Source organism: Otolemur garnettii, unplaced genomic scaffold (genome assembly GCF_000181295.1).
Source record: "Otolemur garnettii isolate 467f Iridium unplaced genomic scaffold, OtoGar3 scaffold00002, whole genome shotgun sequence".
In the NCBI taxonomy this organism is placed as follows: domain Eukaryota; kingdom Metazoa; phylum Chordata; class Mammalia; order Primates; family Galagidae; genus Otolemur; species Otolemur garnettii.
The window spans coordinates 32,889,956-32,916,367 of NW_003852397.1; the positions used below are offsets into that span (position 1 = coordinate 32,889,956).

The 26,412-nt window shown below is 44.5% G+C and overlaps 2 protein-coding genes across 2 annotated transcripts in view; one reads left to right on the forward strand and one right to left on the reverse strand.

Moving 5' to 3' along the window:
* The first annotated feature begins 37 nt into the window (after positions 1-37).
* Positions 38-14,534, forward strand: EAF1 (ELL associated factor 1). Its single transcript, XM_003781869.3, has 6 exons — positions 38-350; positions 2,815-2,909; positions 5,540-5,676; positions 7,821-8,011; positions 9,996-10,229; positions 11,913-14,534. Exons 1-6 carry the CDS (start codon positions 248-250, stop codon positions 11,957-11,959), a joined length of 807 nt encoding a protein of 268 aa, XP_003781917.2. The 5' UTR covers positions 38-247; the 3' UTR covers positions 11,960-14,534.
* Positions 14,535-18,391: 3,857 nt separating this feature from the next.
* Positions 18,392-26,412, reverse strand: part of COLQ (collagen like tail subunit of asymmetric acetylcholinesterase) — a 45,808-nt gene continuing 37,787 nt past the window's right edge. Inside the window, exons 13-17 of the mRNA XM_012805818.2 lie at positions 25,571-25,710; positions 24,228-24,347; positions 23,699-23,819; positions 22,010-22,112; positions 18,392-19,940 (exon numbers count right to left, since the gene is read on the reverse strand). Of these exons, the coding sequence (XP_012661272.1) occupies positions 19,871-19,940; positions 22,010-22,112; positions 23,699-23,819; positions 24,228-24,347; positions 25,571-25,710 (554 nt within the window). The 3' untranslated portion in view covers positions 18,392-19,870. The remainder of the gene's footprint in view (positions 19,941-22,009; positions 22,113-23,698; positions 23,820-24,227; positions 24,348-25,570; positions 25,711-26,412) is intronic.

Below are 26,412 nucleotides of genomic sequence, written 5' to 3' on the forward strand. Positions count from 1 at the left end.
TCTTCCGCTGGGAAGACGGAAGTCCCTCCTTGACGCCGGAAGTCCCGCGGTCTTGTTTCCTCAGAGTCTCCCCCAACCGCGGCGCCCAGAAGACTTGCTTCCGGCCTCCGGTGGGCGCCGGCTGGGGTCTCGGTGCGCTCCGGAGTGGTATCCTGGGAGCACCGTCCTGCCGGACGCGGGAGCCAGAAACCCTGGCAGCGGCCGCGCCCCGAGAGCGCCGCTCTGGGCGCTAGGCCCGTGCGGGGCCATGAACGGGACCGCGAACCCTCTGCTGGACCGCGAGGAACATTGCCTGAGGCTCGGGGAGAGTTTCGAGAAGCGGCCGCGAGCCTCCTTCCACACCATTCGCTGTAAGTCAACGCTCCCAGGTTCCCTTCGGCCGCTTTAGCCGCCACATGCTCACCTCGACTCCTTCTTTCCCTCTGTCCTCCAAAGTCCAGGGAACTCCCTGCCAGAGTCAGTCCCAGCCTTACTCCAGTTTCTCTGGAACCTCGTTTTGTTCCTTCAGATCGGAGTTCCCAAGACTTCGTCACTCCCAACTATTCTTCTACCTCATAATTCCAAAAGTTATTGGTTCTTTTTCGTTTCTGTCCACCCCCACCCCCCAGTCCTTAAGCCAAAGGAGTCCAGTTCTTCCTCCCCCCATTACTCCATCAGAGCTCTCCACATAGAAAATACTCTGACCGTTTGCTAAGGGCTCATCTGTTCCCCTCCTAATACATTCTCTTCCCTGATTTGCTCAGCTTTCTTTACTCCCCGATCTTACTCCTGGACATCCTGATACTGCCCTTTGTCCCCTGTACTGCCAAAGAGTCTTCATTTTCTCTGCGCCTCATCGGGAATCTTCCTCTTCTTTCCGTGCCTCGTTTGACTTTGATGTCTTTTGAGATCACCCATACTATGAGTTTTCCCCGGACCAAGTCCCGCGGTGGTTAAAGAATAACATTAGAATTTGTGAACTGGGAATAGGTTAAAGCTTGATCTATGTTTGGAAGAAGAGAGCAGTCATAAGGAATGTCGAAATAGTCATTATGCTGGGCTTTTTTCTACATGATTATGGACTCTGTTTAGACAGTGCACTCTGGTTATTAGGAATTGGCTGACTGAGCAGCATCCCTCCATGATTCACAGCCTTTTGATTTCCTGTAGCACTGACGCTGGTTAAGACTTGTTTTTGTTAGAGGAGCTAATAGATGTGACTCAACATACATGAAGAGGGCGTGGTAGCTATTGAAGTTCCAGCTTTATGTGGTTACTTGCTGTGCCATTACTGTGCTTCTTACTGACAGCACATTCAGCTCTTTTAAAGAGAGAAGTTGGGAATATAAGAACATCATTTCATGAGCAGTTTGCTAAGTTGATGTTTTCCTCTACTGAAGGGCATTGTGGAATTTAAATGAGGCCACCATTCATTTAAGCACCTGACCTGCAGTTTGAGGCAGGTGTGTGTTAATGTGAAGGAAGATGGTTATTCATGTGTTCTAACATACAATTCTGAATGCAGTGTTCTAACTGCAATTCAGAAATATGAGCAGGATAACTTTTAGAGATACAGTTAAGCTGTCTGCTGTGAACATCTACAAAAGTATCTTTTTTTTTTTTTTTGAGACAGAGCCTCAAGCTATCCCCCTGGGTAGAGTGCTATGGCTTCACAGCTCACAGCAACCTCCAACTCCTAGGCTCAAGCGAGTCTCCTGTCTCAGCCTCCCAAGTAGCTGGGACTACAGGCACCCGCCACAATGCCCAGCTATTTTTTGGTTGCAGCTGTCATTGTTGTTTGGCGGGTCTGGGCTGCATTCGAACACGCCACCTTAGGTGTATGTGGCTGGCGCCTTAGCCACTTGAGCCACAGGTGCCAAGCCTACAAAAGTATCTTTACTAAAGCTATGGAACTTGAATGTGGCAAATTCTAATTTTAGCATTGTCTGTTCAAAATGAAATCAGCTTTTATTATGCTGTGCCCTTTTATATTTCTTTTTCTTGTTTTTTTTTTTGGCAGGGGCTGGGTTTGAACCTGCCACCTCTGGCATATGGGGCCAGTACCCCACTCCTTTGAGCCACAGATGCCGGCCCCTTTTTATATTTCATACAGGTTTTATAGTCACAGTATTTTTCTTTTTTTTTTGAGACTGAGCCTCAAGCTGTCCCCCTGGCTAGAGTGCCATGGCATCACAGCTCACAACAACCTCCAACTCCTGGGCTCAAGCGAGTCTCCTGCCTCCGCCTCCCAAGTAGCTGGGACCATAGGCACCCGCCACAACGCCTGGCTATTTCTTGGTTGCAGCCGTCATTGTTGTTTGGCGGGCCCAGGCTGGATTTGAACCCGCCACCTTAGGTGTATGTGGCCGGCGCCTTAGCCACTTGGGCCACAGGCGCTGAGCCAGTCACAGTATATTTCATATGCTCTGTTGCTTTTGATCCTCATAACTCTAATAAAACACCTTATGGATGATGAGGCATTACTTTTCAAGTATCCCTTTTATTATCTTTGTTTAATAAAATGATGTGTAAATTCTGTCTTTTCCTCCCAAAATAATCCAGTGAGAGGTCAGAGGAAAAATCTGTGGATCTTGTCGATGAAACCATCCTCCCTGAGTTGGTAGTAATTGAAGCTGGATGATGGTATACCAGGGTTCATAGTACTGTCTTCTCTATTTTTGTATAGTGAAATTTTCCATAGTGAAATCATTTTGAAGACTTCTGAATCATTTTTCTTGTCCTTATCTGAGTAATAAAAACCAACTCTTAAGTTAAAATACTGAGGAAACCCTTAGAAATAACCTGGGGGTTAAGTGTTTTATCCTTTTCCTTTAGATGACTTTAAGCCAGCATCTATAGACACTTCATGTGAAGGAGAGCTTCAGGTTGGCAAAGGAGACGAAGTCACAATTACACTGCCACATATCCCTGTAAGTTCATTTAATTCTTTAAAATAAGGATCATAGTGAATCCTCATATTTTATGTTATTGTGATGTAAATTTCCTACTGTTTAAAATGTCTAGATTTCTAAAATACCAACATTAGGAAAAAAAGGAATTTTAGGGAGTGGAACAGGGTAGAATTCATGCTACTCAGGTGCTTAATTCAAAATGATTGTTTGCCCTTTCCCCAAACTAGGCTTTCTTCCATTTGCTGCAAAGTAGACAAGGTTCCTGTCTAGGCACTGAGTTCTTCTTTTAGGTATGCATTGTTTTCTCTCAAGTAACTGTGAAGAGAAAAGCCCTAGGTACCTTGCTGTTTATATAGGCATAACAGCTCAGGAGTGTGGGTTAACCTAGCCAGGAGTTAAGACAAACAGGAGCAGGATTAGCATCTATCTGATAAGTGTCAAGTACAGGCTGTTAGTCTCAGGCAGGAGCCAGGGGTTTGAAATATTCATCTAATTTACAGATGAATTTAGTTCAGAGCTTTATGGAAAACCCTTACAAAGGAAAGACTTCGGTGAAGCCCTGCCCAAGACAGCACTGATCACAAAGCCCACAGGATGACATGATGTTCTTAATGAACATGTATCATTGCATGTCACAACCCTGTCCAGGAACATAATAAGTTCTTGGTAGTTGGGGGTAGAATGAAAAGGCTCTGGACACAAAGACCTGGAAAACTTTTGTGTTGAGGAAAAATTATCTGCTGGTTCAAACTGCTATTACGTTATTTGTTGCTTTTGGCAGGTTACATCATCTCCCTTTGGACCTTAGTTTCCCAAATGTAAAATCAAAGTGTTAGATAAATGGTCCCTGAAGTCCTTCCAGCTCTAAACTTTTACTGTATGAATAAGAAATCAAAGAGGCAAGGCATTAAAGCAAGGCATTAAATCCTATGTTCAGCAAGTATTAATTGAATGCCTATCATGTATTGGGTCATTATTAGGCACTGAGAATAAAAGTTTGAACAAACATATTTCTTGTTCTTGTGGAGCTTATGGACTGGAGTTTAAGTATAAGAAAACATACAGGCAGCGCCTGTGGCTCAGTGAGTAGGGCGCCGGCCCCATATGCCAAGGGTGGCGGGTTTGAACCGGGCCCTGCAACAAAAAATAGCCGGGCGTTGTGTATGCCTGTAGTCTCAGCTACTGGGGACGCTGAGGCAAGAGAATCACCTAAGCCCAAGAGCTGGAGGTTGCTGTGAACTGTGACACCATAGCACTCTACCAAAGGCAACAAAGTAAGACTGTCTCTAAAAAAAAGAAAGAAAGAAAGAAAATATAGCACTTATTCTACATAATCAGGGAAGGCTTTCTTAAGGAAGCAAACTTTGAGTCGATCTGAAGATTGAGTAAATTAAAGAGAAAACAGCAGCACCCAGTAGACAGAAGCTTTGTTAAAGCCCTGAGGCAATAAAGAGCTTGGGGATCTGAGAGAAGCCAGTTGCCATCTGGTCTGAAGCACACAGAGCCCAGGGGTGCATGGTACAGAGAGCTAGGGAGGAACCAAGGGCTTGCAAGACCAGACGGCTAGTTTAAAGGTTTTATCCCTTGGCCTAAGAGCAACAGAGGAGTGATAGAAAGGTTTAAGCAGGTGAATGGCATAATTACTTACTCTGAGCTAACTAGGATAATGACCTCCCTTGGAGCATTCTCTGTTGGTTACTTGGCACATGAGAGGGAAGCCCTGGACTCTTTAGTTAGAAAGAAATATGGGCCGGGCACAGTGGCTGACGCCTATAATCCTAGCATTCTGGGAGGCTGAGGCAGGTGGTTGCTTAAGCTCAGGAGTTCCAAACCAGCCTGAGTAAAAGTGGGACCCAGTCTCTACTAAAAATAGAAAAACTGAGGCAAGAGGATTGCTTGAGCCCAACAGTTGGAGGTTGCTTTGAGCTGTGACACAATGGCACTACTCAGGGTGACAGCATGAGACTCTGTCTCAAAAAAACCAAACAACAAAAAGAGAAAGAAATGTAGATTACTCACTTGTTACTAAGTGATAGCTCTACTTAGTATAATGCAAGTGATGGTTAATTTATTTTTCTCAGTTTGTACTTTATCATTATTTATAACACTTCTGTAATCCCTAGAAACATGTACAGTAATTTAATTTTTTTTTTTTTTTTTGGTCACCCTTGGTAGAGTGCTGTGATGTCACAGCTCACAGCAACCTCCAGCTCTTGGGCTTAGGCAGTTCTCTTGCCTCAGCCTTCCGAGTAGCTGGGACTACAGCACCCAGCTACTTTTTGTTGCAGTTTGGCCGGGGCCAAGTTCGAACCCGCCACCCTTGGTATATGGGGCCGGTGCCCTACTCACTGAGCCACAGGTACTGCCCAGTAATTTAAAATTTTTACACTACTTTTCTTGATTACTTAGAATCAGTTGCACAGTCACAATTTTTTGCTGTTTTATTGTCTCCTTTTTTATTTTTGCCTAGGAATTCAGAAGGAGTTAAAATAGAAATTACTTCATTCTGTTCACTTTGAGTAGCTTTGATAAAAGATTTTATCAAAGAGTCATCTTAGAGACTCTACATCTTTTATAGAGTCATCTGTAAATTTACTTTTGTTATTCCTAAGTTTAGTTTGATCATCTTATGCTTTTTTTGCAAATAGGGATCCACACCACCAATGACTGTGTTCAAGGGAAACAAACGGCCTTACCAGAAAGACTGTGTACTTATTATTAATCATGACACTGGTGAATATGTGCTAGAAAAACTCAGTAGCAGCATTCAAGTAAAGAAAACAAGGTATGTAAATAACCACATGCTGATTTCTGTTATGTTTCTAAACTGTTGTGTTATTTATTTAGTTTTTAGAAAGTCATGAGCATCTCCTTGCTCATAGTGTTCTATTGATAATCTTAACTCTGCCTGTGTCTACTCAGATAAATCAATAAAATACATCTTTTCCTCAAATGCAATAAAAAGGAGTAATATTTTTAAGACCTAACAGGGATGTCTAGCCTATGAGCCGTGCACAGATTATTTGAGGACAGCTTTGTTTATCTGTGGTTATCAGATATTACAAAAAATATGCATGGACCCTCTTTATTTTGCTCATCAGCTTTAGTTAGTATTTGTGTATTTAGTTTGTGGCCCAAGGCAACTCATTCTTCAACGTGTGGCAGTAAAGAAAAAAGTTTGAACATGCCTGAAAATATGGGCACCTTGGGGAAAGATAATGTACTTTATCTAATCTTTTAAAACTAATCTAACTAAACTAAAGCTAATCTTTTAAAACTCAACAATTGTTGATATTGTACCACCTAAGGGATAAAATTTAAATTTATAGACTTATAATTATGAAAGAATAATTGAATAATGTATTCTTTATTAAAGTAAAAACATTAACTGTTTTATAAGATACATTTCAGGTCACTAAAATACTAAATTAAAATTGCCAATTTTTTAAAATGATGAATTCTTTCAGATATTACATATCTAATATGAAACCAGTTAGGGTTTGTTTGAAAGTCAAAATTAGTTCTGCAAATAGAAGTAACCTGGTGGTTCTATTTTGTTAAGTGTAACATAGTAATTATTATAATATGATCATTTTAAAGAGAGTGTCATAGACTGATGTTTTTCTATTATGCTTCCTCAAGTCATTTTTCTTTATTCATTTCACAAAAAAATAGCAACCGTTGAGAGGTTTTCATGTACTATAGACACTGTTCTAGATGCTTTATGTACATTAGCTTATCTGATCTTTGTGAATAATTTTTAGAAAGGTGCTATTAACTACCCTTAAAAAAAAAAAAAAAACAGATAAGGAGACTGAGGATTAGCAAGATTGTGACTTGCTTAAATTTGAGTGCTAGAGCTGTGAACTGGCCCAGGCAACGCATTGTGTAGCCCTTGCTTCTGTCCTGCTACTGTCCATGTGTATTCATCATGTACAATGAACCAGATGCCACAGTTACCCCTCCCATGCCTGGTGGTCGTATATTCCTTTGCTACTCTGTGTGATCTGGTGAGTAGCAGCGTCATGTTACCTGGGTACTTATTAGACTTGCAGCATCTTAAGACTACCAAGTCTGAATCTGCAGAGATCCCCAGGTGATTGATTGGTACATAAAAGCAAAAGCTTGAGAAGCACTGGGCTAGAATTTTCTCAGCTTGAGGTGGAACTCTGCTTGTCTGCCAACAAGAGCTGGCATGTGATGAAATGAGCAAGCAGAATGTAGATAATGGAAAAATTTGCGAGTTGGCCAGTATTTTAAGAGTTAGTTTATTTAGGAGCCGATGCGGTTGTGATTGTAACTTCATATTGCTCACAATGAAGCAGTCAGGTACTGCCTGTAATAACAGGCTGCATAGATGAACATGGTTCCATAAGATGATAATAGAGCACAATGGGAACCTGATATATGGCACTTGAAACTGACGTTGCAGATCAAGTAAGGGAAATGACTGATAATTCATTAATGGTGCTGGGGCATTTCATTTTCAATATGAAAAAAATGTATGTAAGTAAAAATGTTTTCTCTGGGTTTGTATGAGTACACTTCATGATATTTGCATGATAAAATCACCTAATGATGGATTTCTCAGAACATACCATTGTTAAGCAACGCATAACTAATTTCTACTAGTAAAATGATTTCTCATAATCAAGTTATAGCTTATATTTCTTTTATTTCCTTCTTGCTATAACATGTGGGTTCTGTAGGGCAGTGAGTCTGTTTTATTCATCTCTGTATCCCTGTTGCATGATACAGTACTGAAAGGCAGTAGACACTCAGATATTGAATGAGTTGTTAATATGATACAATTTATAAATGACAGTATTTTTCAGTGGTCTGGATAGAGCATGAGGTTCTATGGAGATGACTGGGTGCTTGAGAACCACTCTTTTCCCCCTCTGATTTAATGTATGTCTCTCCTTTCAGAGCTGAGGGGAGCAGTAAAATCCAGGCCCGAATGGAACAACAGCCCACTCGTACCCCACAGCCATCACAGCCACCACCACCTCCACCACCTATGCCATTCAGAGCTCCAATGAAGCCTCCAGTTGGACCCAAAACGTCTCCCTTGAAAGATAACCCCTCACCTGAACCTCAGTTGGATGACATCAAAAGAGGTAGACATTGTTTTGTGGAGCCATGATAGCAACTTGGAGTAGAGAGTTGATGTTCTTGTGGAGCTCACAGGGCTGCTTTTCCCACATGGTGGCAGGCACACTCACTGGCATCAGAAAAATTTTTGCACAGCTCACTGTTCCAGAGGTGGTGAGGGTGGCAACTTTTGCCATTTATCTCATTTGATAAGGGTAATTCCCTGAATAGTGATTTGAGTGTGGCTTTCTTGGTAGCATTATGCTTAGAGGCCCAGGATTTAAACAAGTATGACTGTCATCTAAAGCTCCATATAGCATACCCCTAAGGCTTTGGAGAAAGAAAGGATTCTAGATGTAGGGAGTAAAAACTAAGTGCAGCAATATTACTGAGCTTTATATTAATGTAGTGTCTGGGATAGAGGGGCTGGGTATAGTCCCAACTACTTGGGAGACTGAGGCAGGAGGATCACTTGAGATATTGGTTTACTGTCATCATGCCTGTGAATAGCTACTGCACTCTAGTCTGGGCAACACAGCAAGACCCCACCTCTTCTAAAAAATAGGTTTGAGGACCATTTAAAATACCATGATCAAAAACTTGGTGCTGACACAAAATGTATGAATATGAGGACTGGTGGAAATGGATAATGGCTTAGACTTCGAGGTGTGGTTTGGCTCTCTCTATTGCAAACCTGAGATAAAGGTTTACTTTGGCTTTCTCCCCCATACAGTGCATGGTTTTAGTGTTCCAAAGTCTTCTAAGTTATGAGGCTAAGTGGCATATTTCATATTTCTAAGTTAAATGAAACAAAATGAAATATACAGCAATAGTAGATGGGGAAAGATAAAGAGTTGTCCTTGGGAAGTTTGCTTTTTCTACCCTACAGAGGGGGTGGAAAATGAAATCACTCTGTTCACTATGCACAGCTATACATGTCTTAATTTTTTAAACCTTGTGGATATTGGAATGCTATGGTAGACGTTTCCTCTAAAGTTAAATAAGAATTAGATCATGTGTAGTTGGTTGTCAGTTCTGCTTAAAGGAGATATAGGTGTTTAAAGTCACCTGTTATGTTTGGACAGGACAATCTGGCATCTTTCTTGATATATCCTGTGATATATCCTAATGTATTCAGTGACATTGAAATGGCTGGTAAAACATGCTTTTTCTTCCCTGCTTAACATCTGTAAAAAAGGCTGTCAGTCAAACATGTGGAATGGAGAGGAGGAATGTTGTTCCACCATTTTTCTTAGTTGCTGTGGTTCTCCCTGCAAGTCTTCATGTCGTGGGACATGAAAGCTGAAAAAGACCCTAGGGCTGTCTGGCCCGCATTTTTCCAGAATGGCTTGGGATATTCATTGACTTACACCTGGAACTTACTGCTGGTTAGAGGGTGATCCAAAACAAGCATTAGACCTTCCAACTCCTGGTCAAGTATTTTTCAGCCTTTTAACATAGTATTTCTCTTTTCTGGAAATTATGGTTTTACCCCATAATTCACAATCTTTTTTGCTCAGAAACATTGCTACACCTGGTTTATTTTTATAAATAAAGGCAAAATAGACTTAAATCACTTTTTATACAGAATAGTCATTCTCTTGAAACAGAGTCTGCTTTTTGTTTATTTTGGGTAATTCCATCGTCTCTCTGGAAATAGTTTTTTTGTTTACTTTGGTTTTAGTCATTTTGTTTATATGTTTGTTAAGGAATTGAGAAGTAGGGCTTTGTCTAAATACTTTCTAAGCAAGATGTTATGGTGGGCACCTGTAGTCCCAGCTATTGGGGAGACTGAGGCAAGACAATCACTTTAAACCCAGGAGTTTGAGGTTGCTGTGATCTACGATGATGCTATGGCACTCTCCCCAGGGTGACAGAGTAAAACTCTGTCTCAAAAAATACATATGCTTTTTAATATTGTTGCTTTTGCTGATTTGCTCTTTATAGAAGCTTCAACAAACTGCCTTGGGAGTGGTGGCTCTGCTGATCCATGTCATGTATTTATTCCAGAGCTGAGGGCTGAAGTTGATATTATTGAACAAATGAGCAGTAGCAGTGGGAGCAGCTCCTCAGATTCTGAGAGCTCTTCGGGAAGTGATGACGACAGCTCCAGCAGTGGAGGCGAGGACAATGGCCCAGCCTCTTCTCCACAGCCTTCACACCAGCAGCCCTACAACAGCAGGCCTGCCATTGCCAATGGAACCAGCCGGCCACAAGGAAGCACCCAGCTTATGAACACCCTCAGTAAGAGTGCTGTCCCTTTTATGGCTGAGAGAGGGCTAGTGATGCATATTCTATTTATCTTATACCAGACCCTATAAACCTGAAGACATTTAAGGCATAGAAAATGATCTTGGCAAAGATAATTTGGACTAGAAAGGAGGGAGTTACATAATAGTAAAAAAGGGAAACACAAGACTCAAAGTGTCTTTATCTTTTCCATTCCCCAATGGCACAAATTGAGTTTTGTGAATTCTGACAAATGCTTAAACATGAGCAGTAGGCTCTTTGCTTTTGTTTATAAAGCAGGCTATAGGGGAGCTTACCTGCCATCATACTGCCTTTGCCTCCAGGACTTTCACGAAAAAGAATGCAGACAGCGAGATATCCTGTAGTTCACATACATAGGAACCTATGCCATTGGGATTTATGTGGAGACCAATGAGCCTCTGGCAAGAGGGAGAGGAATGGATATCATAAAATATCTGGGTGGCTTTTAATGTAGTTGATACTAAAGTAAAGCAGAGGAAAATAAGGGCAAAATTTTCTTTTTCTTTTTTTTTCTTTTTTTTTTTTTTTTTTGGATGTAGGGAGAGAGCTGAATTTCTGTGCTTTTTATTTTTCTGGAAGCCTAGTGAATGTTCTTCTGTGGTGCACCTCCCTTTGAGGAAATTGGAAGGTCTGGAGACAACAGTGGGGAAGCTAAACCTAGTTAACCCCACTGGTGTAGACCAAGCAAAGATAGTCTTGGCACTATTGACATTTTGAGCGGGAAATATCTTTGTTGTGGGGGGCTGTCCTGTTCATAGGATGTTTAAGAGCATCCCTGACCTCTGTTCACCAGATGCTAGTAACAGTCCTCTTGACCCCAACACGCTATATCAACCAAAAATCTCTGAAGACATTGCCATATGTTGCCTGTCTTCAGCATAGGTTGAAGGGTATAGAGAAAATAGCATTACAAAGGTAGGTCAATGGAGAAGGGAGGACCTCAGGATCAGACCTTGCTGAAAGAGTCTCTGGGACTCCAGAGCCTCACTTTGAGAAGAACTAGCCTAGAGATTAGCAATCCAGAAATACGGAAGTTCACTTTTATTTTTTAATCCAAACAATGTCAGCTGGTGTTCTATTATACATATTCCTGTTTTATTAAAGTGAAAGGTTGAGTACTTAAGTTCTTCACTCCTAAGTTTTGCACCCTAAACAAGAATCTGGGGCTTTGTAAAACTCATTAGTTCAGATTTAAAGTTTAAAATAACACGAGTATCCAGAACAGAAGTGTACCAGAGAGGGAATAGTACTCTAGTGTATTACTGGTGTTAACAGTACTCAACTGCCTTAGTAGGGAGCCTAACATGGTGTTTCCTTAGTTTTTATAAAGCAGTTCTACCAAATGGCAAATCAGTTATTTATATATATTTCCTTGCTACTTATTAACACATTTAAAAGCTTTCTAACCTACTCCTCCTTTGCTTCATCCTAATCAGTATTGCTGTGCTTTGCAGATACTAAAAATAGCATCTCTTTTAAAATGTTGACTACCAGTTTTTTTCACTAAGTTAAATGGATTTTTCTCCCTCATTAAGTTGAGTTAGCAAGGTTTTACTGTAGTATGATAGCCATAGCAGTCAATCAAAAAATAGTGAGAAAGTAATTTTTAAATTCTGTACTTTTGGTTTGATTCTATTTTTGTTTTTGTTTTTGTAGGAAATGACTTGCAGTTGAGCGAGTCTGGCAGTGACAGTGATGACTAGCACTGGATCTTTGAAAATCTACTTTTTGGTGCACAAACATGCTGCAAGACCAGGCTGCTCTAGCGTGGAGTCCATTACCAAGAGGAAAATGTTATGGATCAGTGACTGTAGTAGGAGTTTGAGGCTCTGGAGCATTCAGATATTCAAGTCTTTAACTTAGTGGTGATGGGTGATTTTCTCATGTAATTTTTGAACAATCTCACGTTTCAAAGTAGATCTGTAGAAGAACTAACAGAATTATATTTCTATTTAGTTAACATTGTTAATGAGAAACAGACAAATGTGCCCTAATCTAGGTTACTCAGAGGCCATTCCTTAACCAGGCCAGTCAATTTGGCCAAGTAGTCTGCACTAGTGAAATGAAACAGTCTTTAAGGGGATAAGGACAGAGGAGGAAACCTCAAACAGAAATATGTTTAAACCACTTTAAATTGTTGACACAAAGTGGTAAGGAAGTTTTGTCTGGCTCAGCCTGATAAGCCTAGGTAGAAATGGACTTCAAGACAGAGTGCTTGAATGTCAGCTGGCTGGGACCCAGGAGATCTGCTGGCTGAACCCTCCATTTACAGACTAGGAAAGGGAAGCACCCAGCTAGCTATGGCCAGTCTCCTATGCACTGCCTGCCCCCTTCCCAGGCTTTTCTCTCTACTCCTTCCCTTGAATCTCATTTATTGGAATCAGATTCTTATGTGTGGGACTTTTAGGTGTACATTGGAGCTTTGATTAGATTCCAAAAGACAAAAGCCTTGGGTACTTCTAGCTTGAATTCAGATCCACACAGTTCCTGAATACGTAAAGCTGAGTGAGCAAACTAAATCAGCAGCCATTGTGCTGATGTGTGTGACTGAATTAAGCTGGGGCTTTTGGTTCCACGTGGATCTATACAAAGTGTTCTACAGCCATTGGATTTGAGCAGGGGGAGGCAGGAGTACAAGAGAGGTGTAGTGAAGAACCTCTCTGAACAAATGAACTAGCAGTAAGTTTCCAAGCACAGGAATCTAGATAGGAGTTCTGCAGTATGAAATGACACAGTCTTTGATAGGGTATGTCTGTGCATGCTTTTGTACCACTGTCTGTGCCTGACTCCCAGACTAATTTGTATTTTTTATATACAACTAGAAGAAAGTCACAAGATTGCCTTCTACAATGTACAGTTTCTAAATGAATCTGTTGTTGCAGGAAACTGGTCACTAGTAAATGTTCCATATGGAGTGAGTGTGTGATAAATCATCCTATAATTAGTAAGGAGTAGCCCATTTCTATAGTTTGAATGAATATGTCCTGGGAAGTTTCCATCTACTTTTTGGTTTAGCAGGCACCAAGACAGTAATAATAATTTTCCTCTTTGAAAACCCCTACTCAGATGCCTCTCCCTCCCCAGCTAGTAGAGGAAAGCAGTCTAGACCTAGAAAGGAAGTAGCCTGTGGTAGGGGATTTTGTTTGTTTATAGAGTTGACTATTGTCACCCACATAGTGACCCCACTGAGCTGGAGATGGGGACAGGCAGCCATTGCCTAGCAGCACGCTCACACCACTCCACCCAAGTTGGGGTCACAGGTATGCACTATGCCCTGCGGTGGATTCTCAATCTGTTGTGTGGTTTCAGTGGATTTGGTGGCAGGTAGGAACGTACTTATAGTGGGTTGATAATTGCTTTATGATTCTTTGATAATAACAGCTCAGGGACGGTGAAGGTCATGATTGGGAGACTTGAATTGTTACTGGATGGGGGAATTGCTTCACTGCTCTTAACCTGCTCAAACTGAGGCAGGTTCCAGGAACTTGAACTAAAAATGTCTATTTAAGTCTTTCTCTTTTTTTCCCTCCCTTTTTTCTTCAAAAGCCTTGATTTATATAGACAGAACTGTGGTTTTTGGCATGTTGGGCCAAGACTTTTGTTTCTATAGGAAGTACTTGCATGTGTCACTGGGCGTGGTGAGTCAAGCTTTCTGAGCTTGAGACCCTTTCCTGTCATCTGTCCTACCCAACACTGCACAGTTATTCCATAGCACAGCTCCATTTTGTTTTCTGCACAAAGTCTTTGGTGGTTCTGTTCCCATACCCCCTAGCTTTACCCACCAGAGTAAGGAATCTTTTCTTTTTGGAAGTCAAGAATTTTGCCTCACAGATGGCTTCTCCTAAATATAACCTTGTGCCAGCCAAACTGGACTTGTTGTTCCTGCCTCTCAGCCTCTCCACCTAAAAACCCCCCTCCTGAGCCCCCACAGGTGCCATGTTTTGTCGTCTCTTTCAACCCACATGGAATGTCCTGTGTGTACATACTGACCTTTCTCTTGCTTGCACTTTGGTTGGTATGAGCTCCTTAAAAGCAGAGACTGTCACTCTCCTCTCTATGCCCTGGTGTATCCACAGGAATAGATATTCAGATGCTTTTATAGCTTGGGGGAGGAGGAAGAGAAAACTAACCAGAGCAGTACAGGGGATAGACATACAGAAAACATTCCAATCATTTGGAGCAGCTGGAAATATCCATGTTGAGTTTCATGATTTAGAAGTCTTTAACTGAATTGTTAAAATTGCCTTTTCTTTGCTCTGTACGATGTCTACTATACTGTGGGTCATATAGGCAAGATGAAATGACTTAAGTCTCAAGTGTCTGAAGAGCCACAGTAAGCCTTAGTAAACATGTGATTTGGGGAAACAATACAAATAAACTAGAGACTTATAATAATACCACTCATTAACTATTTTGATTTCTGTTGCAGAATCATTTTTTCCATGTGAGGTGTTAATATGTGTATCAGTGGTGGGAAAACTTGAAAATTCCAAAATCCTTCCCTATTTGAGAGAGGCTGGTTCAGTAGGATATGTTGTGTGTGTGTGTGTGTGTGTGTGTGTGTGTGTATGTGTGCGCATGAATGATGTATTTATTACATTATTTTGGAAGAAGATTAGTCTGTTATGTGGATATATATTAGGTATAGCCAAATGGGATCTTTCCATTTGGTAAGGAAGGTAGGATTTCTGAAACTCAGGCCTTAACCAGTAGGTTGGAAGACAAGACCAATTGAAGCATTATGAAATACATGTTTTTGTGGCTTCTGTTATTTCTGTCTTGGGTTCATTGTTTCATTCTTCAATGATTTTTAAAATCTTGTGCCTAAAAGTTTGTTTTGCTTAATTACAAAGTAGACATGCATGTTTACATTTATGTAAAATATTTGCTGTATAAAAGGTTTTTGTTGTTCATTCTCTTTAAAAAATCATTTTATCAGCTGGGCATGATGGCTTATGCCTGTAAACATAGCACACTGGGAGGCCAAGGTGGGAGGATTGCTTCAGGTCAGGAGTTTGAGATCAGCCTGAGCAAGAGTGAGACCTGTCTCTACAAAACAGAAAAATTAGCTGGGTGTGGTGGTGCACACCTGTAGTCCCAATTGCTCAGGAAGATTGCTTGAGCCCAGGAATTTGAGGTTGCTGTGAGCTAGGCTGAGGCCATGGTACTCTAGCCTTGGCAACAGAGGAAAACTGTCTCTCAAAAAGAAAAAAAAAATGTTGTATTTAAATAAAAATGATCAACTGTAAACTTTAATGTTTTTGTGGGGTTTGTTTTTCTTATTAGCAATTAGTGAGCCACATAGATTCTTTTAAGAGAATTTTATGCATAAGTCTAATCAGCTAAGTAGATTGATTCCTTTTAATTTGGTATTTATGATCATTAGGAAGTATACCTCAGTTTTTAAAAAGGTGTGATGTTTAAAATTTAAGGATGAACTTTAGTTTTTAAAAGGTATAAAGTTCAAAATTAATTGAAGGATGACTTTAGCAAGCAACGTGGCTTCTGGGGCCATTTCACATGGTCTGGAAAGGCAGGCTTGGCTTTGGATCTGAGAACTATACAAGAGCTAAGCTGAATCTGGAGACATCCTACAGTCACTTTAGTTTCCAAAATTCCCTGGACCTGGAACACTGTGCCACATGTATACATACCTCTGAGCCACAGCAGATGTTCAGCTGGAGGTGATCTGCTCTCCTGCTTCCAGCTTCTGTTCCAGCAGTGTTCATGTCTGCCTTGTGGTCTTGGCTTGCCCCCTTGACTGTAAACTCCTAGGTGGGGAGTGATTATATTCCTTTGTAATTCTCTGTCTCTAATGGGTGCTCAGTAAATTTGGGTTGAATAAAATTACAAGTTAATTCTCTAGGAATCCTTTGCTGCTTATTCTGCGATTGGCATGCATTCCCTCAGGTGGAAATAGGAGGTAGGCTTGAACCATCTCTTGGGAAATGGTGGTGTACATTCATCATCTAAGGGAGTTTTATCTTCAGTTAACTGTTGCCACTATAGTGGTATATAACGGAACCATCCCAAAACTCAATAGGTTAATAATTTATTTTGCAGACCAGGCTCTGTGGCTAATGCCTGTAATCACAGCACTCTGGGAGGCTGAAGCAGGTAGATTGCCCGAGCTCACAGGTTTGAGACCAGCCTGAGCTAGAGTGAGACCTCATCTCTAAAAATAGCTGGGCATTGTGGCGGGTGCTTGTAGTTCCAGCTACTTGGGAGGCTGAGGCAAGAGAATCACTTAAGCCCAAGAATTAGAGGTTGCTGTGAGCTATGACGCCACATCATTCTACTGAGGGTGACAAAGTGAGACTCTGTCTCAAAAAAATTGTTTTTTGCTCACAGATCTTAAGGTTGGCAATTTAGACTGGCCTTGACTGGACAGGTCTGGTCTTGACTGGCTCCCTTGTATGCCCTGGCAGTTGAGTAAGGTTCAGGTGATTTAGGATGGCCTTGGCCAGCACAGTGGGGACAGCTCAACTGTGTCTCAGCCTCCAGTAACCTATTCTGGCCATGTCATGGCAAAGGCAGGGGTGCAAGAGAGGGAGGACATATGAAATGTTTCCATCACAATTGGTAATGTATCATTGGCCAGAGCCAAGTTCAGAATTAAGTGGTGTGGAAATACATTCTACCAATTGATCGCAGAGTTACAAAGTACATTGGGGAGGGTGTAGATACAGGGAGGTGGGAAGAACTGGGACTAATACAATCAATCTCCTACAGCCACATATCCCATGGTTAAGAACACTGGGCTGTGTGATCTCTAAGTCCCCTCCTGGTTCTGTCATGTTCCCTGGTAAGTCTCAACAGGAGTTAAGACAGATTTGTATTCATGCTTCCTGCAGAGGGCACCAAAGGCAAGCTCTTTACTTGGCATCTCATCCCCACTTTATTCCCTGCATGTAGTTTGCTTCCCTCCCTCCTTCTTACCAGAGCACTATTCTGGTTATATGTTGTTAACTACTCTAAAACTTAATGGCTTAAAACAATCATTATTTTATCTCCTGGAATCTGTTGGTTAAGAATTGGGACAGAGCTTGGCTGGGCAAGTCTGCTCTTTGTTCCTTCAACTCAGGTCACTTAGTGGTACTCAGCTGGCAGACAGGCTGGACTGAAGGGTCCATGGTGGCTTCACTCACATGTCAGGCTCCCTGGTGGGGATGGCGAGAAGCAGGCCCATCTGGAACTATCAACCAGAGGGCCTACACTGCCTCTCAGCATGGCCATCCTCAGGGTAGTGGGCTTCCTTCCACAATGGCTGGCTTCTCTCTGGAATGAGTGTTCTGAGAAGCTGCATGGCTTCTTATGACTTAGTCGGAGAAGTCCCTTGGCAGCACATCTGTAGTATCCTATTGGTCAAGGCAGTCTAAAACTCACCTGGATTCATGAGGAGGGGGCACAAGCTCTACTGCTTGAATGGAAGAATATCCGAAAGCCACCCACCCAAGTCCACTCCTTTCCTCCCTGTGTTCTTTTGGTCAAGTTTTCTGCCATTGTTCTCAGGTGAACCATCTCTTCAGAGTAGTCGCACTTAAAATGTAATCCCAGGCCCAATATCAGCATTTTCTAGGCCTAGAATGGCCTCAAACTACTGAACTCAAGTGATCCTCCCACTTAGCATCCCAGGTAATTGGGCCTAGAGGTACACACCAGCACTCCTGGCTAAGACTATTAGTTAATACTCTATCTGCTTATTTCAATAGACACACTTTCATAGAGAATGGAAGGCCAGGTTTGAATTTGGAATTTTAGATTCCACAAAGTCCTGTGGCAGCATATAGCAGCACAAGGGGAGCAGGACCCAGCTCCCCACCTGACACTCTTCTATTTTACTCCTGTGCCTATCCCACCAAGAGGGGGCCATGCAGAAACCCAGCTCCCATCCAAGCTCCATCTTGATGCTTATAAACAGCTTGTCTCTGGCCACCCATGGGCCTGAGTGTATGCAGGTCACACTCAAGAGAACAGACATGGGGAAGAGGCTTGCCTTGTCTCTGAGGGAGCTGGAATGCTTATACATTCTAGAACCCTCTGAGAATCAGGGAAGCAGTCTTTCATTCAGACTCTTCACTCTATCCAGCAATGCTGAGACACTGGCCCCAACCCTCCTAGGAAGAGAGCCACAGTGCAGAAATGAACCGCCTTTATTTTTCTTGATTTCCCGCCCATACATCCCAGTGTGATGGAAGCAGCAAGGAAGCAATGTCTCCCCAGAGCTTGCAGTAGAGGCTCAGGGAACCAGGCTGATCAATGCACCCACCTCTAAAGACACCACCTTGGGCTGATATCACCTGTAGGAGAAATGGTCCACCTGTAGACCACCAGCAGATGGACCACTTGGGCCCAAAGCTCCTGCTTGCTGAGACTTCCAAGACTTGGGCTAATTATACAGCTATGTACAAAAATCCAGGAGCATCCTTCTATTCCAATGGGCAAATCCGACTTGCACTTTTCTGTGGTGGGGGCTCACCTTGGAGATGTATTTTTAATACAAAGTGAAGCCCCACTCAAGAAAGATGGTGATGAAAGGCAGCTCACAGACATGCAGGACCAACGATGCTATAGAAAGGGAGGCGCTCAGGCACACAGACTTGAGGACAGGGCTATGCAACACGCAGACACAAAAATGGGGTCTCAGGGTACTCACAGGAGTCAGCAGAAGTGAGGAGATAGAGTAAGGAGAGTGTCCTCAACAGTGGGTCCCCAGCTGGGGAAACCCAGGGAGGTGTTATCCTAAAGACCAAGGAAACACCAAACAACCTGCCCAGGTGTGGCCTCATAGAGGTCACTCTATGCCTGTGAGTCTCCTGGACAGGAAAGGGACATGAAGGATGTTTGCAAGACACAGGTCAAAGTGCACAGAGAGCTAAGGTCAGGATGCTGCCAGGGATTCTGAAAGCACAAGAGCCGCCCTCTGGGAAGCACAGAGACAAAGAGGCTGCTGCTCACGTGGCCGGGTGCCCAGCCAGCCTCCGCCCCCCACTGGGCAACCATGAGTCTGGCAGGTTTCTCAGTACTTTTTCACAGTTAAGTCTCTTCCTTAGGGAGCTACATCCACATGAGGCTGGGCCAAGCTCAGGGGTCCTTCAGCAGGTCCAAGGGCGTGACTCACATGGAGAGAATGTGCCCACTTCTCTGCTTTGTGGTTCACAGGCCTTGGGAGACCCGACAGCGGGTGGCTGCCCATCCGGAGGTCAGAGGGGTGGAGAGGCCTGTACTCCAGACTCTAGATGAGAGGTCAAAACAAATGAGCATAGCCCCACAGGCCTCTGAGTCTAACAGTTCTAAGCCAAGTCCACAGCTGCATTCGGAAGAGGAAGGGCACTATAGCGGCTGTTAGGCCGGATGGTAGTGATGGGCAACCATTCCCAGCTTGGGCATGTGGGAGGTTTTCCGGTCCTTTGGAGTAAGACAGGATGCAATGGTCCTCAATTCTTCCAGTCAGACTGAGTTAAAAGCACATCTTAGCAGCAGGAGTTTGTCCTTGTTTTTGTCACACAAAGGCTGATGGAGACTGGTTCAGGACAGTGCAAAGGCCAGTTTGGTGAGGGAGGAGAAGCTGCTGCCAGTTGTGTGGGGCGCAGCCCACCTTCTCCTCGCAGGCCTCATGTGAAGTAGCGGCAGGGCGTGGAGTCGATGTAGCAGTACTGGGTGCACCGCAGGTCTCCATACGACCTAGGGAGGCAAAGACAAGTGCTGAGAAGCCACCTCTGCTGACTCTTGGCCAAACCTCACCGCACAGCATCACGGTTGCTACCTTACCAAGGGCCAAAGTTCTATGAAAAGTCTTCTCATTCTCGTTTGGGGCTAGGGGCTTAGGTTGTTTTGTATTGAGTCCCAGCTGAGGGATATGGGTAGAAGGAGCTGGCAGCCCTGCTCTCAATACCACATTGGCCAGAGAAGCCCCCCTTTCTCGAGGCCTGAAAGGTTTGCAGTGCTGACCATTAGACCAGGCCATACTGATACAAATCCTGTGTCTGTGTGGCCACTGGCTGGAGGTGACTACTAAGCTGTAGAAATATGACTAGCGTGATTGAAGAATGGAATTTTAATTTTAATTATTTTAAATATTTAAATATAAACATTGACTAGCTACATGTGACTGGGGCTACCATGTTAGACAGTGCAGTCTACAGCTCTGTAAGCCCAAATGCATCACACACATGCTCACAAGCACCCCTCCAGCATCTCTGGATTAGGTGAGTAAGCACAGTAAGCCTGTGGGAAGCCTGGGCTCTGCTTGATCCGTACTCCATGTCTGATTGTCTGCACTCAGTGATCTCCACAGAGCCATTAAGAGGCTCAGATCTGCCCACTCCTTGGCAGGGGCCTGTCATGAGCCTTCCTTACTTCAGGGATGTGCACACAGACTGTGTGGCATCCTGGCCAAACCTCAATGGGCTTGGAGTTTAGACAGGCGCATATTGCTCTGGCCTGGTTTAACACGCTGTGTGTGTTTGCAGGGTACGTGTTGAGGAGTCCTCCTTGGAAGACAGAGCAGAGCAGGGCTATAGAGAGACAGGAATGGTATCTGTTCCCCAGCCCTGCTGAGGGCCTGGTCTGAGCCTACAAGTGGAAGCCAGGCTGGACACAATGGCCCCCGCCTGTAATCCTAGCACTCTGGGAAGCCAAGTCAGAAGGATAGCTTGAGGTCAAGAGTTTGAGACCAACCTGAGCAAGAGGTAGACCCTGTCTCTACCAAAAATAGAAAAAAAATTGCCCAGTGTATTGGTGGGCACCTGTAGTCTCAGCTACTTGGGAGGCAGAGGCAGGAGAATCACTTGAGCCCAGGAGTTTGGGGTTCCTGTGAGCTGTGATGATGCCATTGCACTCTAGCCTGGGAGATGGAGTGAGTGAAACTCTGTCTCAAAAAAAAAAAAAAAGAATGAAAAAAAAAGAGGCCTGAGGGGCCAGCAGATCTGCCCTAAAACAAAGGGAAGAGCAGAACATGGCTTAGCTACGAAAGAGCAGCCTCCCCATTTTCCTAAGAACATTATACAACTCTGGCCTGTGAGGATCAAGGGGAACAAGGTACCATTTTGCACCTTGGAAGGAGCACAGAAGGCTACCCACTGGGCATGGAGGCAGCACCTCACCAGGCAGAAGCCCTCAGCTGGCTTGGAAGATGTCAGCGTGGAGGCGGGGATACCAGGATACTTGTCCTGAGTAACGTGGACACCCACTGAGGACTCCAGGAAATAACCAAAGAGGTTCTTGAAGGGAATGTTTTATGAGATTTCATGTCTGGTGTGATGTCACTTGCAGCTACAGGCATGCCTGAGAGGTGGGCAGGTGTTCCAGAGGAGTCAGGTCATGTAGACACAGATTCTTTCAGATGTCCTGAGTCCTCCGCCCTCCACTGAGTTCCTTCTCAGGCCCATAGCCCAGCAAGCTGCTATAGTAACCATGGGGCACAGGGCTGCACATGCTCCAGCAAAGGGCCAGGTTGGAGGGGGTGGCTGTATGCACCCCGGTGTAGCCTCAGTGGCACTCAGACTGCACTGACCATGAGGGCCACAGTGAGTGAGTGATTACTGCCTGTCTTCCCCCTTGGGCAGAAGCTCCAGCTGGGCAGAGAGCATGTGTTGGGTCATCTGTCATTGGACCTCAATGTCTAGAAAGTACCAGAAATGCGAGGGGTACTGAAATATCTGTGAAGAAAAGAAGGAAAGGAGCGGGCAGGGACAAGAGAAGAAGGAGGGAGGAGAGATGGGTGCTACAATAACACATGGGATCATCCTTACCCAGGCAGATAAGTCTCGCACGTCAGGTGGCCAAAGTCAGAGCCATCGCAGTCCTCCACACCTTCATGCCGGTGACCATCTCCACAGTAAGCCCGGTGACAGTCTGAGGGGACATGAAGAAGTACAGCCTTGAGAAGGAAGGGTCAGGGGTAAGACAGGCTTGCCTCAGCCTCTAAGAACCGTGGGGCCCGAAGGATCCACCCAAAACACTGCACTCCCTGAAAAACCAACCTCCATTAAGCTTTAGCCTAAACCGGGGACTGCCCCTCAGGCGTGAGGTCTCACATCAATGCACAGTGGGACAAGAATAAGGAGGTCCAGGCTCCACCCAGCCTTGCCACTCACTAGTGAGGGTTAGGGAGCATCTGTGTCCTTATCTGTAGAAGTGGAACATTGACATTGCCCCGTGGCCCATGGGAAGTCAGGAGACTGCAAAGCATCAGGCACCATGAGGGGCACGGTGGGTCTTGTCTGTCAAGAGAGCTTCAGGGAGGGGAGACACCGAGGGGCCCAGCCTTGTGTGCCTGGAGAGCCACATGATCTTCAGCAAGGACTTCTGTTTTCTCACACAGGGAGGGTCTTGGAATATGAACCCACCCTCATTTCGTAGAGACTGTTGTCCCTCCTAATGTGAGAGCTCCTACTTGACAGTGTCTGCACCAGAGGCAGAAAGGACTCCAGGTGCAGAGCCTTGCCAGCTCTCGGGGACTGCCGTCCTACAGTGGTCAGGGACAGTGCAGCATCTCTCCCTGTACCCACCCTTTGGTGCACCTTTATCACTCTGCCCTGTCATGCTTCCTCTGAGCTGCTTGAGGGCAAAGCCTGTGACTCCGCATCCAGGCACACCCAGACCCGAGCCACCTGGGTCTTCACAGGCGGGGTTAAAACACGAGCACACAGATGTATGCAGGGAATGGATGTCAAACCCTTGCTGCATCCAGACAACCAAAGCACGTGTTAGCTCCCGTGGGGAGCGACTAGGGAGTTGCATCTATTCTACAGTCAAGGAAAGTGAGGGTCAGAGCTGTAAGTCACCCTCCATCTCCCCATCCACATAGTGTGGCCTCTGCTCTGAGCTGCAGGTGAGTTGGTGGCCCTCAGAGCCTGCATTCAAACTCTGTTCTGACTCTAAAGCCCATTTTCTACCTCACTTCTTGGATTTGTCACTTGGTTTAAAAAAAAAAAAAAGCAAACCTCCAGTGTGCTGCCTGCCTGGCGGGGCAGCATCCACGAGGCCATGAGGATGGCAGCTCTGGCTGGTGGCCTCCTCCCCTCCCCTACAGAACACGCAGGTGCTCTGGCTCTGTCTCCTTTTAGTAGGAGTCCTCCTTTTAAGGAGGAGTGAGCGGGACGCAGAAGGGGATGAGGAAGGAGGATTGGGTTTTTGTGCCTGAAACATGGGTTTTACTAGAAAGTAGGATTAGGAGGGTCTGGTGGCTACACTTCCCAGTAGGGAAGGCCTCTCTGGGGCCAGGGTGCTTGACACCACCCCCACTGACCTGCTTGGGTGGTGGAAGAGTTAACATGTGGCCTGAAATTGAGGCAGGGAATCACAAGGAAGCCTGGGTACACCGTCCCTGGCTCTCGAATGATCCCAAATCGCCACAGCTGGTGTGCAGAGCTTGCCCAGCCCCTCCTCCCCCCACCGGCTGTTTGGGCCCCAAGTCCTCCCGGACTAGCCTCACTCACTGATACAGTCGTCACCCACGTTGTTGTTACCGTCGTCGCACTCCTCCCCGGGCTGCAGGACCCCATCCCCACAGGTGCTGGGCTGGTCTACAGTGTAATCCACGGGGTAGAGAGGGGTCAGCTGGCCAAAGAGACACACAGCATTAACTCGAGGATGTCCCGCCCAGGCAGCCACAAGGCAGGGAGGCATACTGCTTGGAGGCATCCCTTGCCTTCCTCCTGGGGCTGAGAAAGGTGCCTCAGCTGTGCAGCTGGAGGAATGTGGGTCAGATCAAGATGGCAGCCTGGCAGTGCAGGGAGGTGGAGGCCCTCTGGAATCTGGGCTCAGAGAGGATCTCCTATTTGGGGATAGGGGCATCGAAGCTGCTCAGAAAAAGTGTAAAGAGTTTGCTTAGCCCTTCCGTGGAGAAAGACCGCAGAAAGCTCTGCCCCGGGCCCCCCTGCACGGCCTTCCCTTCCCATAATGGATGTATCTTTTTCCTGGGCAGGGAGCGGTGGGATATGTCCTGAGGTGCCCGCCCGGCCGTACCTGGATGGGGAGCCACCCAAGGCTGTCTTTGAAGTACAGAGATCTCTGGTCTCTGCGGAAGGCAATGGCATTTTGGGTGTGCAGCCTTTCAAGTTCCTCCTGGTTGTTGACCACAAAAATCTGCCAGAAAACACACTGGTGAGGATTCCAGAAAGTACTTTTACAGAGGACAGAGGAAAAGCTAGTGAAGGAAACAGAATCTCTCCTGGCTTGGTGAAGAGTGGGAAGGGGTGTTTGCATACTGGGCTCTAGCATTCTTTCATTCCTCCTGAAGTGGGGAGGAATATCCTGATTCCTATACCTTCTCAATCCTCTTCCTAATGTCTGAGTTTGAAATGAAAATATCTACTGTGTTTTAACATTTTTAAACACTCTGTTCCCAAAACTTAAATTAAACGGTGACGTTATACAGTCAAGTAATTCAACATCTGGAAATGATTTTTTTTTTTTTTTTTGAGACAGAGCCTCAAGCTGTCACCCTGGGTAGAGTGCCATGGCATCACAGTTCACAGCAACCTCCAATTCCTGGGCTCGAGCGAGTCTCCTGCCTCAGCCTCCCAAGTAGCTGGGACCACAGGCGCTCGCCACAATGCCCGGCTATTTTTTGGTTGCAGTCATCATTGTTGTTTGGCAGGCCCAGGCTGGATTCAAACCCACCACCTTTGGTGTATGTGGGTGGTGCCTTAGCCGCTTGAGCCACAGGCGCTGAGCCTGGAAATGATTTTTAACAAAATTATTATACTTGAAGTTATTCATTACAGTATTTGCATTAGTGCAAAGCTTGGGAACACCCTATAAATATCCAACAATAGGGCATTGGTTAAATTACTGCTGATGCTTATGATAAATTGATGTCCAGAGTTTACTTCCCGGGAGGGTGGAGTAGGCATAAAGAGAAAACAAGGCAACAGGGCTAGCTATGAGCTGGGGAAAGGATACACAGGGGCTCATTACACTCTCTATTTGTTTTTATATGTATTTGAAATTTTCTATAATAAAAAGTTTAAAATGCTATTTATAGAGTATGGAACATACCAGGATTCCAACTGAGATAACTAGAGTTTTCACATTTTTATACAACATAATCTCAACCATATAGAAGTTACTCTTTAAAAAGACAAAGAAAATTGTGAGTTCCCCAAAGGGAACTCACAAACAAATGGACAATTTGGTTTTCTTCTTTGGGTTTTCCTGTATTTTTTTTTTTATTTCCTATGATGAGTATCTTCTCAGAGCAATGGAGGAAAATAAATTTTACCAGAAGGATTTTACAAAGGCCCAAGGGACCTCAGGTGAGAGGTCCTTACGGATAACCACCCCAGACTTTGCCCAGAAAACCTTACCACAGGAACTCGCAGAGAACTGGGCCCATACACGGACTCCCCATAGGAAGGGTTATTCACATGCACAGGCGGTCCACAGAGACATCTTCCTGGAGGCCCAGGAAATCCTCTTTCCCCTTTGAGTCCCATTACAAGTTGTCCTAGGAAGCAAGAGACTGCAGTGTCACCGGAGCCAAGGAAGAGAGAACCGAACAGCCCAGGGAGATGGGAGCAAACTTTGCTACAGAAAGGTTAGCATTTCAAGGCAGGCCTGAGGGAGTGGCTCAAAGAGGTGCTTTTGATTCAAAACATGGAGGAGACACAGTAAGATCAATAGCTGGTTGGAGTCATAACTTCCCACTCCTTCCTGCCGTGAACATAGACAAGATCTCTGGTGCTGTGGTAACCATGGTGCAACCCTGAAGTAACAAGACAAGCCAACATCCAGGAAAGACAGGACTCAGGAGGCCTGGGGCCCTGAGAATGACCAGGCGGAACCAAAGTCAGCTACTGTCCACACCTGGATTTCTTTGTGGGGGAAAAACAATGCCCTTATCTGTTTAGACCCTTATTCACAGGGGGCTTCTGGCAGATGAACACATTGCTGACTGATGACTTTTATTGTTTTTTAAATTTTGCTTTCTTATGCAGATGGTATCAAAAAATGTGTACACATTTTAAGAAAGGAAAAAAAACAGTATTAAATTTGTGATACTCAGTATATACCAATAATGTTTGTTATCTTGGATCTCTTGTAATTGCAGAGGTCAAACATGACTTGAGTATTACATTTTTCTTTTTTTTTAATTTTTTTTTTTTTTTGAGACAGAGCCTCAAGCTGTCCCCCTGGGTAGAGTGCCGTG